Source organism: Odocoileus virginianus, chromosome 22, assembly GCF_023699985.2.
Source record: "Odocoileus virginianus isolate 20LAN1187 ecotype Illinois chromosome 22, Ovbor_1.2, whole genome shotgun sequence".
Taxonomy (NCBI): Eukaryota; Metazoa; Chordata; class Mammalia; order Artiodactyla; family Cervidae; genus Odocoileus; species Odocoileus virginianus.
Window position 1 is genome coordinate 18,238,818 of NC_069695.1, and position 14,334 is coordinate 18,253,151.

Below are 14,334 nucleotides of genomic sequence, written 5' to 3' on the forward strand. Positions count from 1 at the left end.
TTTTCCCCCCAAAACTTGAGTCTTTGTATCATTCACTTTTCTCTCCCTAGTTTCACATCTTCTTTTCTCTTGAGGTAAAACATACATAACATAAAATTACCATTTTAACCATTTGTAGCCTCACTGGCATTCACATTTTTGTGTAACCATCACCACTGTCTACCTCTGGAACTTTTTTATCTTGGCTAACTGAAGCTCTGTCCTCATTAAACACTAACTCCCCATCCTTCCTCCCCTCCCCAGCCCCAGTTTTCCAAAGTTCTAATTTTCATCTCCATGAGTTTGATTATTCTCCACAACTCGTATGAGTGGAATCATACAGTATGTGTCCTTTTGTGTCCAGCTGACTACATTTGACATAATGTCCTCCAGTTTTAGACATGTTGTAGCATGTATCAGAATTTCGTTCTGTTTTAGGCTCAGTAATATTCCACTGTATCCCAGAACTTGTTTAGCCATTTATTTTATTGCTTTTAAATTTTTATTTATTATTATTTGTTTATGGCTGTGAAGGGTCTTCACTGCTGTGTGGGCAGCTCTCCAGCTGTGGTCTGCAGGCCCTTCAGCATGGTGGCCTTCCTTGTTCTGGAACACAGGCTGTAGGGTGTGCGGGCTTAATAGTTGTTGCACCTGGACTCCAGAGCACAGACTCAGTAGTCGTGGCACACTGGCTTAGTTGCTCCGTGTGGCATGTGGAATCTTCCCAGAGCAGGGATCGAACCCATGGCCCCTGCATTGGCAGGCAGACTCTTCAATGAGCCACCGGGGAAGCCCCTGTTTAGCCATTTAGCCATGATTTTTGGAGGAACCGCCGTATTGTTTTCCGTAATGGCTACATCAATTTACACTCCCACCACATTATTTTAAATAAACAAAAGCCTTCCTATTAGGCATTTATTTAGCAGTTTTTAAGTGTAATGGTTTGTCAGGTCGATGCCTGAGAAATTCTAGATGTTCCGTGAAGTTAGAGAGGTTCCTAAAGAAAGATGGGAATCTTCAAATAGGTTGTGGACCAAGGTTCCATGTACTGAGTGAAATCTTGCAGAAACAAAAAATGCTTTCTAATCTCTCTCGGGCTGATACTATAAGCGATTCAGCTAGATTTAGTGACCAAAGGAAAGGAGCACATAGTCACTGTGTCCACGGGCTGTAAATGTGTAACTCAAAGGTTAATGTTTAATGGACCCGGTCAGGTGCAGATTCACACGGTTTCTCTAGATGATGTTGCCAGTTGGATCTGTGAGGCTTAATGATTAGGGGCCCCTTTTACTTTTAGGGAGCGATGGGACTGTTTTCTCACGATGAGGGCTGAGAAGAGGGCTGTGGGGCCATCTGCTTCTAACTTGCTGACTCTCCTGGGCTCCATAGGTCAGCGGGAGGACCAGGAGAGGAAGTGAAAGGAAGTGTTCAAGTGTTTTCAGCCAGAAATTCTCTGGGACTGAGGACAAAAGAGGGGAGTGGTGGCTTTGAGGCCGCATGGGGGATACTTGTCCCGTCTTCCTGAGGTGTCTGGCCAAAGCTGGAAAACCTTGCTGGGCCTCCACGTTTTCTTTCTCACTCACATTAAGACTCTCACTCTTTAAGACTCACTGGCTTTTTCTCTAATTTAGTCTTGGTCTTTGCTGGGTCACCACCAGCATCTCTCACGACTTCCTAGCACTAGCATTCAATTCCATCTTCTTCTCATCCCTGGCGACCCAGTAACTCCCTGGTTCAGGGTCCTCAAATGGTCAAGAAGTCTGAACGTTCTGCAAAGAGCCCTGTCCTGCCTGCTCCCCTCCATCTCAACACTCAGGCCAGCTGGGCCTCTCGTTGTTTCCCCGCCCCGTGCTCTGGCCCTGCAGGGTCCCAGCTTCCTGTCCCCCAGCAGCTTTCTTTCCTCCCCTAGATGTCTCCGCTCTTTCCAGAGAGCCTTCAGAGAAACCTTCCCTGACCCTACCGCTTCTCCAGACTAGAGTGCCCCCCAGACATCCTGATCACCTCTGTCGTTCTTCCAGGACCCTGGCCCACCTGTCTGCCCATCAGGGCATCCAGGCCACACTGATGGCTGTGTCCCGCACTTGAGTGCTGTCTTCATGGCCCCTGACACAGTCCTGCTACTAATATGAAGCAGGCATTCACTCAGTGTCTATAGAATGAGTCTCCAGTGGAAGAAGCATCCTTTGGGAGTTGGAAGCATCCTTTGCTGTCAGCCTCCTGTGTCCCGGGGAGCGTGTTGGTGGCGGCGGGTGGGGACATCTCTGACAGCGCAGCTCTGCCTCCCTACCCCTTCCCGGGAGAGGGGCTGTTGTTTTTCTAACAGGAAGCCGAGCTGACCTGTCCCTCTGGGCTCCATCCGCTCGGCTCTTCTCCGCCTGGGCAGGCTGTTCTCAGGAGGCCCAGCCCTGACCGGGGACAAGGCCACCGAGCGGGCGGGCATGTGTCTCTTAGCCTGTGATGCCAGAGGCTGAGTGTCAGACCAGCCTCTGCAGCAACCTTCTAGGCCACCACCTCCAGCTCTGCTTTGTCCTGGATCATCCCTGACTTCCTCCAGTCTCCATGACGGATTCCCGAGCCTCCTTCTGTGGTCAGGAGGGAAGGAGGAACTGGCATTGATCGCCCACTCTGTTCCAACATGAACAAGTGGCACTGCATCTGGGGGAGAAAGTCCAGTGTAATTTCAAAGGCTGGGATATTCCTGGGTGGAAACCTGTGTCCCCGGGTGATGGGTGTTCAGGAGTCTGGGGACAGGAAAGGTGCTTTTTAGGTTTCTTAGGTCCTAGAAGGGCTGGTACCTGCCTTTTCCATGTGGGTTTATCTCATTCTTGGGCTCAGCTGTCACCCCGCACCTCCAGGTGGGGAAAAGTAGTGAAAATCTCCACAAAGAGCCTTTGGGGACCTTCCTGGCTGTGCTTTTGAGGTTGTTCCAGTTCATCTCCCACAAAACTTAGTCAGATCTTCCCAGAATGCTTGGAGAAATTAAATGCTAGGAGCATTTCTACAGAGAGATCCATGAGACAGGGGATGGAGACCAGCCTTGTACTTCTAGTTTTGATTCTTCATGGGGCTCAGCACATATCCTTGGAAATGATCCCCTGAGTCATCCTGAGATGGAGCCAGGGGCTCGTGAACCCTGGGACTCCTTACCCGTGGGCTCTTTTAGAAAGAGCTTTCCTAGTTGATGAAAAACAGAAGTTCTCCTGCAGGGGGGTTTAATTACCCCTCTCCCATCCCCAGGTCCCGGTTCCCTTTTAATTCTGCAGTGGGCCCCTCTCTCTGCCCTTCCTTCCTTGCTCATCAGCTTTCTCACCCCGGCTTTTCCTGCGTGCATGTGAACAATCTGAACTTGGTGCCAGAATAAGTCAACCTTGATTTTTCTGAGACAGGAAGCTTAAGAATTTTCAGAAAAGAAACCTATTTGATCTACATTTGCTACTACAAATAGCTAGTCCCTCCTCGCCTCCATAAAAAGAAGAAACAAGAAGAAAAGAAAGATGGGGAAAGACAGTGGATTCTGACCTGTTTACCCTGCACTTCTAATGACAGCAGCAAATTTAAAGAGCAACAAACCTCTTTTATTTCACACTTCTCTTCTCATTCATGAAGCTAAGTCCTTTTGTCTGTTCATTTTGGGTACCGGTCCTAAAATGAGATGATAACAGTATAACAGTCTTTATCATCAAATAGAAATGATATTTGAAGATCACTGTCCATTAGAGATTTACCTAAAATGTGAATCCTGTGGATCCTACACACCAAGTAAAGGTCCACGACCCAAACTTCTCTCATTCTGCCAAGTGTTTGATACTGTTTCACGTCATTATCAATTGACAAGCTACTTCAGGATACACACTCTGTAAAACCAGAAGGGAATCATAGCTGTGTTAGTAATTAGCCTTCTAGTAAATAATTGCTTCTTTATTCTTGAGTAATAAATATTAGCTCAAATGATCACTCTGAATTTTATTTTCTAATAATATCCAAAGAAATAAACTTTTACAAAGCACAGATTCACCAATTTTATAAGAATAGTTGAGCAATCGTAATATTCAGTCACTCAGTTGCTCAGTCGTGGCCGACTCTTTTGCAACTCCATGGACTATAGCCTGCCAAGCTTCTCTGTCCTTGGAATTCTCCAGGCAAGAATACTGGAATGGGTTGCCATTTCCTTCTCCGGGGAATCTTCCCGACCCAAAGATTGAACCAGTGTGTCCTGCATTGGCCAGTGGATTCTTTACCACCGTGCCACCAGGGAAGCCCCAGTTGAACAATATGACTTCTCAAATAGACTGAACTATCTCTTTTCTAAAATGCAATTTGACTGCAAAACTAATCTCTTTTGGACTTCCCTGGTGGTCCAGTGGTTAAGAATGCATGTGGCAATGAAGACCCAGTGCAGTCAAAATTAAATAAAATGAATGAAAATTTACAAAACAAACAAAAATCTTAAAAAAAAAAATCTAAATCTCTTTTGCCTATGAACAGGTCATTCCCACTGGGTAAGAGAAAACAATCCTACATCCACTGTTTCACTATGGCCTGGGAGGCAGGTATGTGCCTGTGGGCAGAATTTCCAGCCAGGGTCCTGTGTGGCATCTGGGCCCCTGCAGTTACGCAGCTGAGCTTTCCGGGGAGCAGAGACACTTCGCCTCCCCAGCACATGTGAAGCTGAGCCCTGATGTTGGAGAATTAGGCTCCGTGTATTGTTCTTATCTCTGTGCCCAAGGTTGATTTAATACATTAAAGATTGAGGCCCACATGAAAGTTCCTGTCTGGATTCCTGTGTCGAAAGCGGTGTTGGGTGTGCATGCACTTTATTTATGTGGCACTGTTTATGTGCATTCCAGCGATCATTAACAAAGGCCACTCGGTGGAAAACCCTGATGAAAGTGGATTTGAAAGTGGCTGTATCAGCTACAGGTTTTGGCAAGACCTCAGTGACGCTGAATGTAGTGAAAGCCCTGTGTCATCAATTTGTGTTCAGCCAACCTTATATGGAGAGACAAGGCAGTTCAGTCAACCATGCTAAAGAGCGGCCACAGAAATATCATGGATTTCATTTGGGCAAAGGTTCTATATCTTAACAAAGAAGCCCTCACTGTTTTCTTATATTAGGTGCTAAGACCTGTTTGTCAGCACACAACGGGTGAATTAGACAAGCTTGTGTTCGTTTGCCTAGGGCTGCTGTAGCCCATACAGAAATGTGTTAGCACAAACACATGAAAAGATGCTCAACATCACTCATTATCAGAGAAATGCAGATCAAAACCTCAATGAGGTACCATTACACGCCAGTCAGGATGGCTGCTATCCAAAAGTCTACAAGCAATGAATGCTGGAGAGGGTGTGGAGAAAAGGGAACCCTCTTAACGCTGTTGGTGGGAATGCAAACTAGTACAGCCACTATGGAGAACAGTGTGGAGATTCCTTAAAACACTGGAAATAGAACTGCCATATGACCTAGCAATCCCACTCCTGGGCATACACACCGAGGAAACCAGATCTGAAAGAGACACGTGCACCCCAATGTTCATCGCAGCACTGTTTATAATAGCCAGGACATGGAAGCAACCTAGATGCCCATCAGCAGATGAATGTATAAGAAAGCTGTGGTACATATACACAATGGAATATTACTGAGCCATTAAAAAGAATTCATTTGAATCAGTTCTAATGAGATGGATGAAACTGGAGCCCATTGTACAGAGTGAAGTAAGCCAGAAAAAAAAACACCAATACAGTATACTAACGCATATATATGGAATTTAAAAAGATGGTAACAATAACCCTTATGCAAAACAGAAAAAGAGACGCAGATGTACAGAACAGACTTTTTTTTTAGACTCTGTGGGAGAAGGCGAGGGTGGGATTTTCAGAGAGAACAGCATTGAAACAAGTATACTATCAAGGGTGAAACAGATCACCAGCCCAGGTTGGATGCATGAGACAAGTGCTCAGGGCTGGTGCACTGGGAAGACCCAGAGGGATGGGATGGAGAGGGAGGCGGGAGGGGGCATTGTGATGGGGAACACATGTAAATCCATGGCTGATTCATGTCAATGTATGGCAAAAACCACTACAGTATTGTAAAGTAATTAGCCTCCAACTAATAAAAATAAATGGAAAAAAAAAAAAGAAATGTGTTAGCAGAGTTCTGGGAACTGGAAGTTCAAGATCAAGGTGCTGGCAGGGTCAATTCCGTCTGAGACCTCTGCTCTTGGCTTGCAGATGGCCATCTTTTCACTGTGTCCTTACCGGGTTGACCCTCCATCTGTGTGTATAGGTCCTAATCTTCTTTTCTTAAAACGACACCAGTCAGACAGGATTATGACCTCCTTGACCTTGATTGACTCTTAAAATACCTCTATCCGGATACAGCCGCCTTCTGAGGTACTAGGGGCTAGGACTTCAGCATTTGGATCTGGGGGAGACATTTCTGCCAGTAACGTGATTTAACATATTGCATCTAGATGCTTCATAGCCCCCTCTTCTGCTTTTGCAGATTTCCATCTCATAATCCCTTTTTTGGTTTGTTTCCCAGTCTCCAGTTTGGGGAACTACTCAGATTGTGAAAACAACACCCAGGATCATAGCTGAAGGCCTTGATCAAGATACTTAAACGATTTGTCCTCAAGCTTTCCCACTATGGTTGTTCTTACACTGGATATCATTTTGTGACACGTGACTGACCTCTCTGTCTAAAAGCCAACAAGGGTTTGATGAAAGTACAAGAAAATGGTATTGAAACGATTGCTGCTGGTTGAGGTCAGAGATTACATGTTGCTCAGCTCAGGGTTTCATTCTTTTCCCTTGCAATCTGTAGAAGTGTGGTTGACATTTTAGTACCTGTGAGATCCTGGGAAGATGATTTAATCTTTCTGTGCCTCCGTTTTCTTATCTGTAAAGTAGTGGGAGTAATAGTACGTATTTCATGAGAAGAATGTAGTTAGAAAGGTTTGAAGTGCTAGTAATTCTAATAAAGCACTTAACTTGTCCTTAGCCACAGCAAGTACTGTGGCTCAGCAGGTAAAGAATCTGCTTAGAATACAGGAGACACAGGAACCTCAGGTTTGATTCCTGGGTCAGGAAACCCCCCTGGAGAAGGAAATGGCAACCCACTCCAGTATTCTTGCCTGGAGAATTTCATGGACAGAGGAGCCTGACAGGCTACAGTCCATGGGTCTCAAAGAGTTGGACACAACTGAGCGACTGAGCAAACAAAATGTAGTAAATAAAAATATATATAAATGATAGAATATATGAATTACAAAACTGGGGAAAGGTTTAAAAAAAACAAAAAAAACTCCCCCCAAAACAAAGCCATGTAATCATGTTCAGAGGAGAATTTTCTGGAGATGTCTATGCTCCAGCAGAATAGCCTTTACCTTATTTTAATTATTGTATGTTTAAATTGATGAAGATGGTTCTAGATTTTTAAACATGGACATTCAGTTCTGGATACAAGCAGTTCCTGATTTTCCTCATTACTGAAATCCAGTAACATTGTTTTGCTTTTAATGTGCTTTAAAACAGGGGATGTGTTTTATTGGAGGGCGTTTCTTGTAGGTGAACAGAGTTATTGTAATGAGATAGAACTGTCCTTCCCAGGGAATAGTTCAGTAGATGAAAATAAAATATTTTGGTTTATGGTGGGTTAATTTTGAGGAATTGTGTTCCTGGAATTGGTGAGGGCTAAGATGGGGAGAGGCTTAAGACAAAAAACAAAACCCCAACAAGCCCAGACGTCATATAGTTGGACTCATCCAGTATGTAGCCTTTTCAGACTGGCTTCTTGCACTTAGCAATATGCATTTAAGATTTCTCCATGTCATTTTGCGGCATGAGAGCTCAATTTTAAAAATTATTATTACTGAATAATATTCTTTTGTATGGACATCACACTTTCTTTATCCATTCACCTGTGGAAGTTTTCAGCTCCTTTGGGTAAGTACCAAGGAGCATGATTGTTAGATTGTATGGTTAGATCATATTTAATTTTGTAAGAAATCACCAAACTACCTTCTGAAGTAGCTGCAGCATTTTGCATTTCCACTAGCTCTGAACGACAGTTCCTGTTGCTCCACAACCTCACCAGCATTTCGTGTTGTTGGTGTTCTGGGTTTTAACTGTTGTGGATTTTAACCATTGTGATAGGTGTGTAGTGAGTTGACTTTTTTATCTCATCTCCAATCAGTGTATGAGAAATACATCATTACTATTAATGAAATATAATGCAACTATGACCATTAAGAATCCTGCTGGAGAAAGACACTGGAAACAAGAAAACAGGCACTTATGCTAGTATTAACATTATTGGGACTTCCCTAGTGGTCCAGTGGTTAAGACTCCATGCCGCCATGCAGAGGGCACATGTTCCACGCCTGGTGGGGGAACTAGATCCCACATGGTACAGAGCACACCCAAATTATATAAAAAAAAATTACATTGCTAATAACAATAATAATAATAATACAGATTCATTTGTGAATAGTTTGAGTATATTTTGAAAACAAATGCCACCAGAAAAACATTTACAAGATACATCTTTTATGAGCAGTTATCTTCAAAAGCAGTAAAAGACACTGGAAGTCATCATATGGCAGTGCTCTCAAGAGGCACTTTGATTTCTGAGCACTTGTTACTGGTTATTAATTGAGACTTTTCAATGGCTTTGTTCCAGGTCTTCCAGGTCGCTTATGTCATCATCAAGGCAGCGAATGCCCCTCGGCCTGGAAACTGGATCTTGGAACGTTCAGTGGATGGTGTAGAGTTCAGCCCCTGGCAGTATTATGCTGTCAGTGACACGGAATGTTTGACTCATTACAACATCACTCCGAGACGGGGGCCGCCCACCTACAGGGCGGATGATGAAGTCATCTGCACCTCCTATTACTCTAGGCTGGTGCCGCTTGAACACGGAGAGGTAAGGCGCCCCCTACTGGCCGGGAGGTCTGCTTTTCCCCCACCTCCAAGGACTCCACAGCTCCTCTAGGAGCCAAAGATCACAGAGATCTTTAACTATTGAGATGCTGGAGCTGAGGTATCATTGCCTGGTGTCTTCTGATGCTTCATGTTGCCCCGGACACATGTTACTTTATTGATTTCTTCCCTTCAAGGAGGTCCCTCAACTTCACTCTGCTGTGATTTAATAATTCATCAGGATCCTCCCTGGAGGATCCTTCCCATGACACCAGGGCAGCAACATTTGTTGATAGAGCTCCTGGTTTTCTCCAGGAAGTTCTCCCTCTCCCTGAGGTGTTGTGGGTTGGATATGGTTGATGAAGTGTTCCAGTTCTGTGCTCTACATGCCCGGACTGCACACGCATCATTAAATCAGAGTGTGATAAAAAATTAGCCATGCCTGATAGCATGCCTTAATAAGCTAAAACCACAAAAACCCTCAAAAAAGTGCTTTTTCACATGGGAACTCAGCAGCAAGCCCTGCATTGTTTCAAGAGCAGAGATGAGTTGAGAGAGTGGGAGTTACAAAGCTCCCAGGCACCTTTTCTCACTCTCCTCAGTCTGTCCTTGACATTTAGACTCTGGTTCACAGATGCCTGTGGATCCATGTAAAAATGCTCTCATCATACCCGGAGAAGTGTTCTTGTTTAAAGGTTTCCTGAAATCCCGGAGACACTAGAATGAATGACTTTAATAAAATGAACTTGGATTGTGATCATTGCTGTACACAAGTGTCAATGAATATTAGATTCCTGTAAGAACCTAGTTATTTGGTTTGATTTTAGATAATATCTGTAAAGATTATGCCCTGAATTTGAACCATCAGAGTTATATTTTTTTTGTATGCTTAAAATGGATATTTCTTTATTTTAATGTTTTATCTTTAGATTCACACGTCGTTAATCAATGGCAGACCAAGCTCTGACGATCTTTCACCCAAGTTGCTGGATTTCACTTCTGCACGATACATCCGCCTGCGTTTACAGCGCATCCGAACACTCAATGCCGATCTCATGACCCTCAGCCACCGGGACCCTAAAGACCTGGACCCTATTGTCACCAGACGAGTAAGTCTAGCAGGGCTCCTGACCTCTGGGAAAACTTTATGTCATTTAAGGGAAATAGACATTCCCTCCCTGGTTGGCCTTTTTTCTTATTTTTGTTGGCGACATTAAATACCACCTTTAAATGAGGTCAAAGTTCTGATGTGGTGTCCTCAGGCCCCCTTGTCTCCACTCATCCGACGACATCATCTTGCAGCGGATGTAGTGGCCATTTCTTCATTCTGATCTGGCTCCATGACTGACCAAGCAAGTGAGAGTTGTTGGGTTTTGTTTTTTTTTCACTTAAAAGCTTAAACTTTGAGATACATATATAGTAAATGTACAAGGTTCATAGGGACAGACATTTTCAAACCCCTTGGATAAAGTAGGAGTGGAACGACCAAGTTACAGGATAGCTGTATGTTTAATTTTGGGGAATTTACTGAGACATCAAAAGCAGCTATACCATTCTGCAGCAGTGTGTGAGAGCTCTGGGTACACCACACATGTCCATATTGGGGTGCTGGTCACTGTCACCTCAGCCGTGCCGAAGTGCATGGAGGAACGTCTTCTTGAGTATTAATTTGTGTCTCCCTGAGAATTGTGTTGAGTGTGTGCTTATTTGTATCTGATCACATTTTTATCCATCTTTAAATTGGGTTACCTGTCTCTTTATTCCTGAGTTATAAATATCTTTATATATCTTGTGTACAAGTCCTTTGTCAGATGTGTCTCTACTGCAAATCCATTCTCTGTCCTTGGTCTCTTGCTTATCCACTTTCTTAACTATGACTTTCAATGAATAGAAATTTTAATTTTGATAAAATGCAATTTATCATTTTTTCGTCAGAATTAATCTTTCTGTTCCTCTCTGAAAAATACTTGTTTGCCGCAAGTTTACAAAAATATTATCTGATGCTTTTTTGTAATAGTTTTATAGTTTTAGTTTTCACACCTATTATCCATTCTTGTTCATTTTTTATTTGGTGTGAGGTAGAAGTTCTTTATTCTGCATGTGCACGTACAATTATTCCACATGACTTGTTGAAAATATATACATTCTTTTTTTCTTTAAATTATTTTGTGGCCTGTTGAAAATTACTTGACCTTATTATTGTGGATGCATTTCTGGACACTGTACTGGTCTAATGATCTGTTTGTCTATCCTTATGCCAATAAAGGTCTTTCTCCATTACTGTAGAAAGTCTTGAAGTCAGGTAATGTAACAGTCCACTTCAGTTCTTTTCCAGGATTGATTAGGCTATTCCAAGTTCATTGTGTTTCCTTATGAGTTTTAGAATCAGTTTGTAAATTTCCGCCCAGAAAGAAAGGAAGAAAGAAAGCCTGCTGAGACCTTCATTGGGAGTTCATTGATTCCATAGATCAACTTAGAAGGAATTTTAGAAAACATTTTGACAGTATTGGATCATCCAGTTCACAGATGTGCTATATGTCTCCTCTTATGTCCAACTTCCTTCACTCCTCTTGGCATTGATCTATTGTTTATTGTCCATCTTTTGTTCAGTTTATTTTTAAGTATTTCTTGTTTTTGAATGTTAGTGTTAATGGCTTGCTTTCTAAAATTTGTTTTCCATTGTTCATTCTAGTATACAGAAGTGTAATTCATTTTTGTTCATTGAGATATTGCCCGATTTACAATTCTTGTAGCTTTTGATAGATTTTCTATGTACACAATCATGTTATCTACAAATAAGGACAGTTCAGTCTTACTATGCCCTCTATTTGCCTTTGACTTCCTTTTTCTTGCGTTATTGAACTGACTGGCACCGTATGGACTACTAAAATGTTGACTAGAAATTGTGAGAGCCGATTTTAGGGGGAAAGTGCTTAACCTTCCACTGTTAGATTCAGGTTTTCTATAGACACACCTTATTAGACTGAAGAAGCTTGCTTCTGCTTATGGTTTGCTGAGTTTTTTGAATGATGGTATTGCCTTCTTTAAAATGCTTTTTCTGCATCTAATGAAAGGATCTTAGGTTTTCTCCTTTATTCTGTTAATATGGTGATTTACATTTATTGATGTTTATATGTTAAATTAACTCTGCACCCCTGGGATAAGTCCTATTTGGTCATGAGTTATCCTTTTTACATAGTGAAAAAGTGAAAGTTGCTCAGTCATGTATGACTCTTTGCAACCCCATGGACTATACAGTCCACGGAATTCTCTAGGCAAGAATATTGGAGTGGGTAGTTTATAAAGGGCTATATTCAATTTAGGAATATTGTTAGAGTTTTTAGTAGCCTAGGTTTTGAATATGACTGCCTCAGTTTATGATGCAGCCAAGTTGAGAAATTCTTTTTCAATTCTTTTGGTTTCTATGGATGAGCTAATTTGAACATTATTTACTCTAATTGAACATAAATATTTTATTTATATTTATTTATGCATGAAATATTCTTTAAAAGGTATATGTGTGTTTTTGATTACCAATAGCAACTGAGATATTTGTTTGCATGTCAACATTTTCTTTGCACTGAAATAGAAGAGGTTTTATTTTATTTTATTTTTTTTGTAACTTTCTTTTTCCTTAGTATTACTATTCAATAAAAGACATTTCTGTTGGAGGAATGTGTATCTGTTATGGCCATGCTAGTAGCTGCCCATGGGATGAAGCTACAAAGGTGAGTAGTAGTATTTCACATCTTACTAAAACCTCAGAAGTTGTAGCTATAATGTTGGCGTTGCACTTTTTATTTAAGGCAAATGTTGAAAGTTATAAAATCATGCCACAAAAAGAGAACTTTTTAGATAATTTAACTAGTTTAATTTTTTAAAGACAATTTAATTTTGCTTTGGTTGAAGAATACGTTTTAAATAAATCTTCTAGGAATTTTTTTTGTTGCAAAAAAAGATATAATATTTGCCATTTTAACCTTAAACTATAAAATAATGTCCCACCCAGTGGCCCTTGGAATTTTAAAGCTCTTTTCTGTAAGATAGTAAGTGAAAATCATGTGCAGTTAGGAATTATGCTTATGTTTTTAAGAGTCCCCTTCTCTTTCCTTTCTGTGGTGCTAAATCAAGATAAAACAAAGTTTTCCTGTTTTAGCATCATATTAAGTGAAAAAGAGGACATTCTCTTTTCTTCTTCTCTTAAAAAACTTACATGGAATTGCTTTTTATTTTTTCCCAGTCTTTGTTATAATTTAACTCCTGAATAGGATTATTCTCTTATTAATGCTGAAAAATATAGAGATGAATATCAAGAAAGTTATTCAGGGACTTCTCTGGTGATCCAGTGGGTAAGATTCTGTGCTCACAATGTAGGGGGCCCAGGTTTGATCCCTAGTCAGGGAACTAGATACTGAATTCTACAATTAAGAACTGATGCAACCAAAATAAATATATATATATATATTTTTTTTTTTTAAAAAAAAGGAAAGTTACTCATAGGAGCTTCCAAACCTTTCAAGTCAACATATCTCTTTTGAAAAGTTTTTGTTAGTTAACCCATATTAGTTTATTTTCTTTCTTCTCAATTCTGCATGTAACCAGGTTCTATGTTTATTTTTATCTTTAAAAATGAAATACCAATTTGCTTATATGTCACTATATATCCTCAACTGCAAACCCTTGCTATGTATTTGACTGTGATGAATTTTTCTTGAAATAAACTTAAAAAAAGCATGCAGGTCAATTTTCAGATTCAGTTTTATGTTCCTTGTCGTCTAGAAATTCCAGTGTCAGTGTGAACATAACACGTGTGGGGACAGATGCAATCGATGCTGCCCTGGGTACCACCAGCAGCCTTGGAGACCTGGCACTGTTTCTTCCGGGAACACGTGTGAAGGTGAGGCCGCTCAGAGGTGCAGGGATGTGAGGTCTTCCCCGTTCATCTGCTTCAGTTTACAGTGACTTCATATTTATAGTGTGTAATGGTTTGGAAATGACCCTGATGCTGGGAAAGATTGAGGGCAGGAGGAAAAGAGGGTGACAGAGGATGAGACAGTTGAATTGTATCACCGACTCAATGGACATGAGCAAACCCAGGGAGATGGTGAAGGACAGGGCCGCTGGACATGTTGCAGTTTGGGGAGTCGCAAAAAGTCAGACACAACTTAGCAACTGAATAACAATAAAGTGGTTTCCTTAGTTATTCACGTAATTCCCAAAGCTGCAGACTACTGTCATAAGACATCAAGGATTGAGACCTAATATATCATTATGATTTACTATTTATCTATGATTGCCCTTCCCGTATATTCATTTATTCTTTACTAATTTGGATTTAGATTTTAAATAGGCAATATATTCACAAGGTTCCAATATCTACAGTATATAAAAGCATATTTGTATATTTCTATCTCCACCCTTCCCACTTTGTATTAT

The 14,334-nt window shown here is 41.4% G+C and overlaps 1 protein-coding gene across 1 annotated transcript in view; it reads left to right on the forward strand.

The window, feature by feature from the left end:
• LAMA1 (laminin subunit alpha 1) overlaps positions 1-14,334 on the forward strand; it is a 123,150-nt gene that overhangs the window by 33,239 nt on the left and 75,577 nt on the right. Inside the window, exons 4-7 of the mRNA XM_070452669.1 lie at positions 8,660-8,902; positions 9,828-10,007; positions 12,537-12,626; positions 13,678-13,795. Coding sequence (XP_070308770.1) covers positions 8,660-8,902; positions 9,828-10,007; positions 12,537-12,626; positions 13,678-13,795 — 631 coding nt within the window. The remainder of the gene's footprint in view (positions 1-8,659; positions 8,903-9,827; positions 10,008-12,536; positions 12,627-13,677; positions 13,796-14,334) is intronic.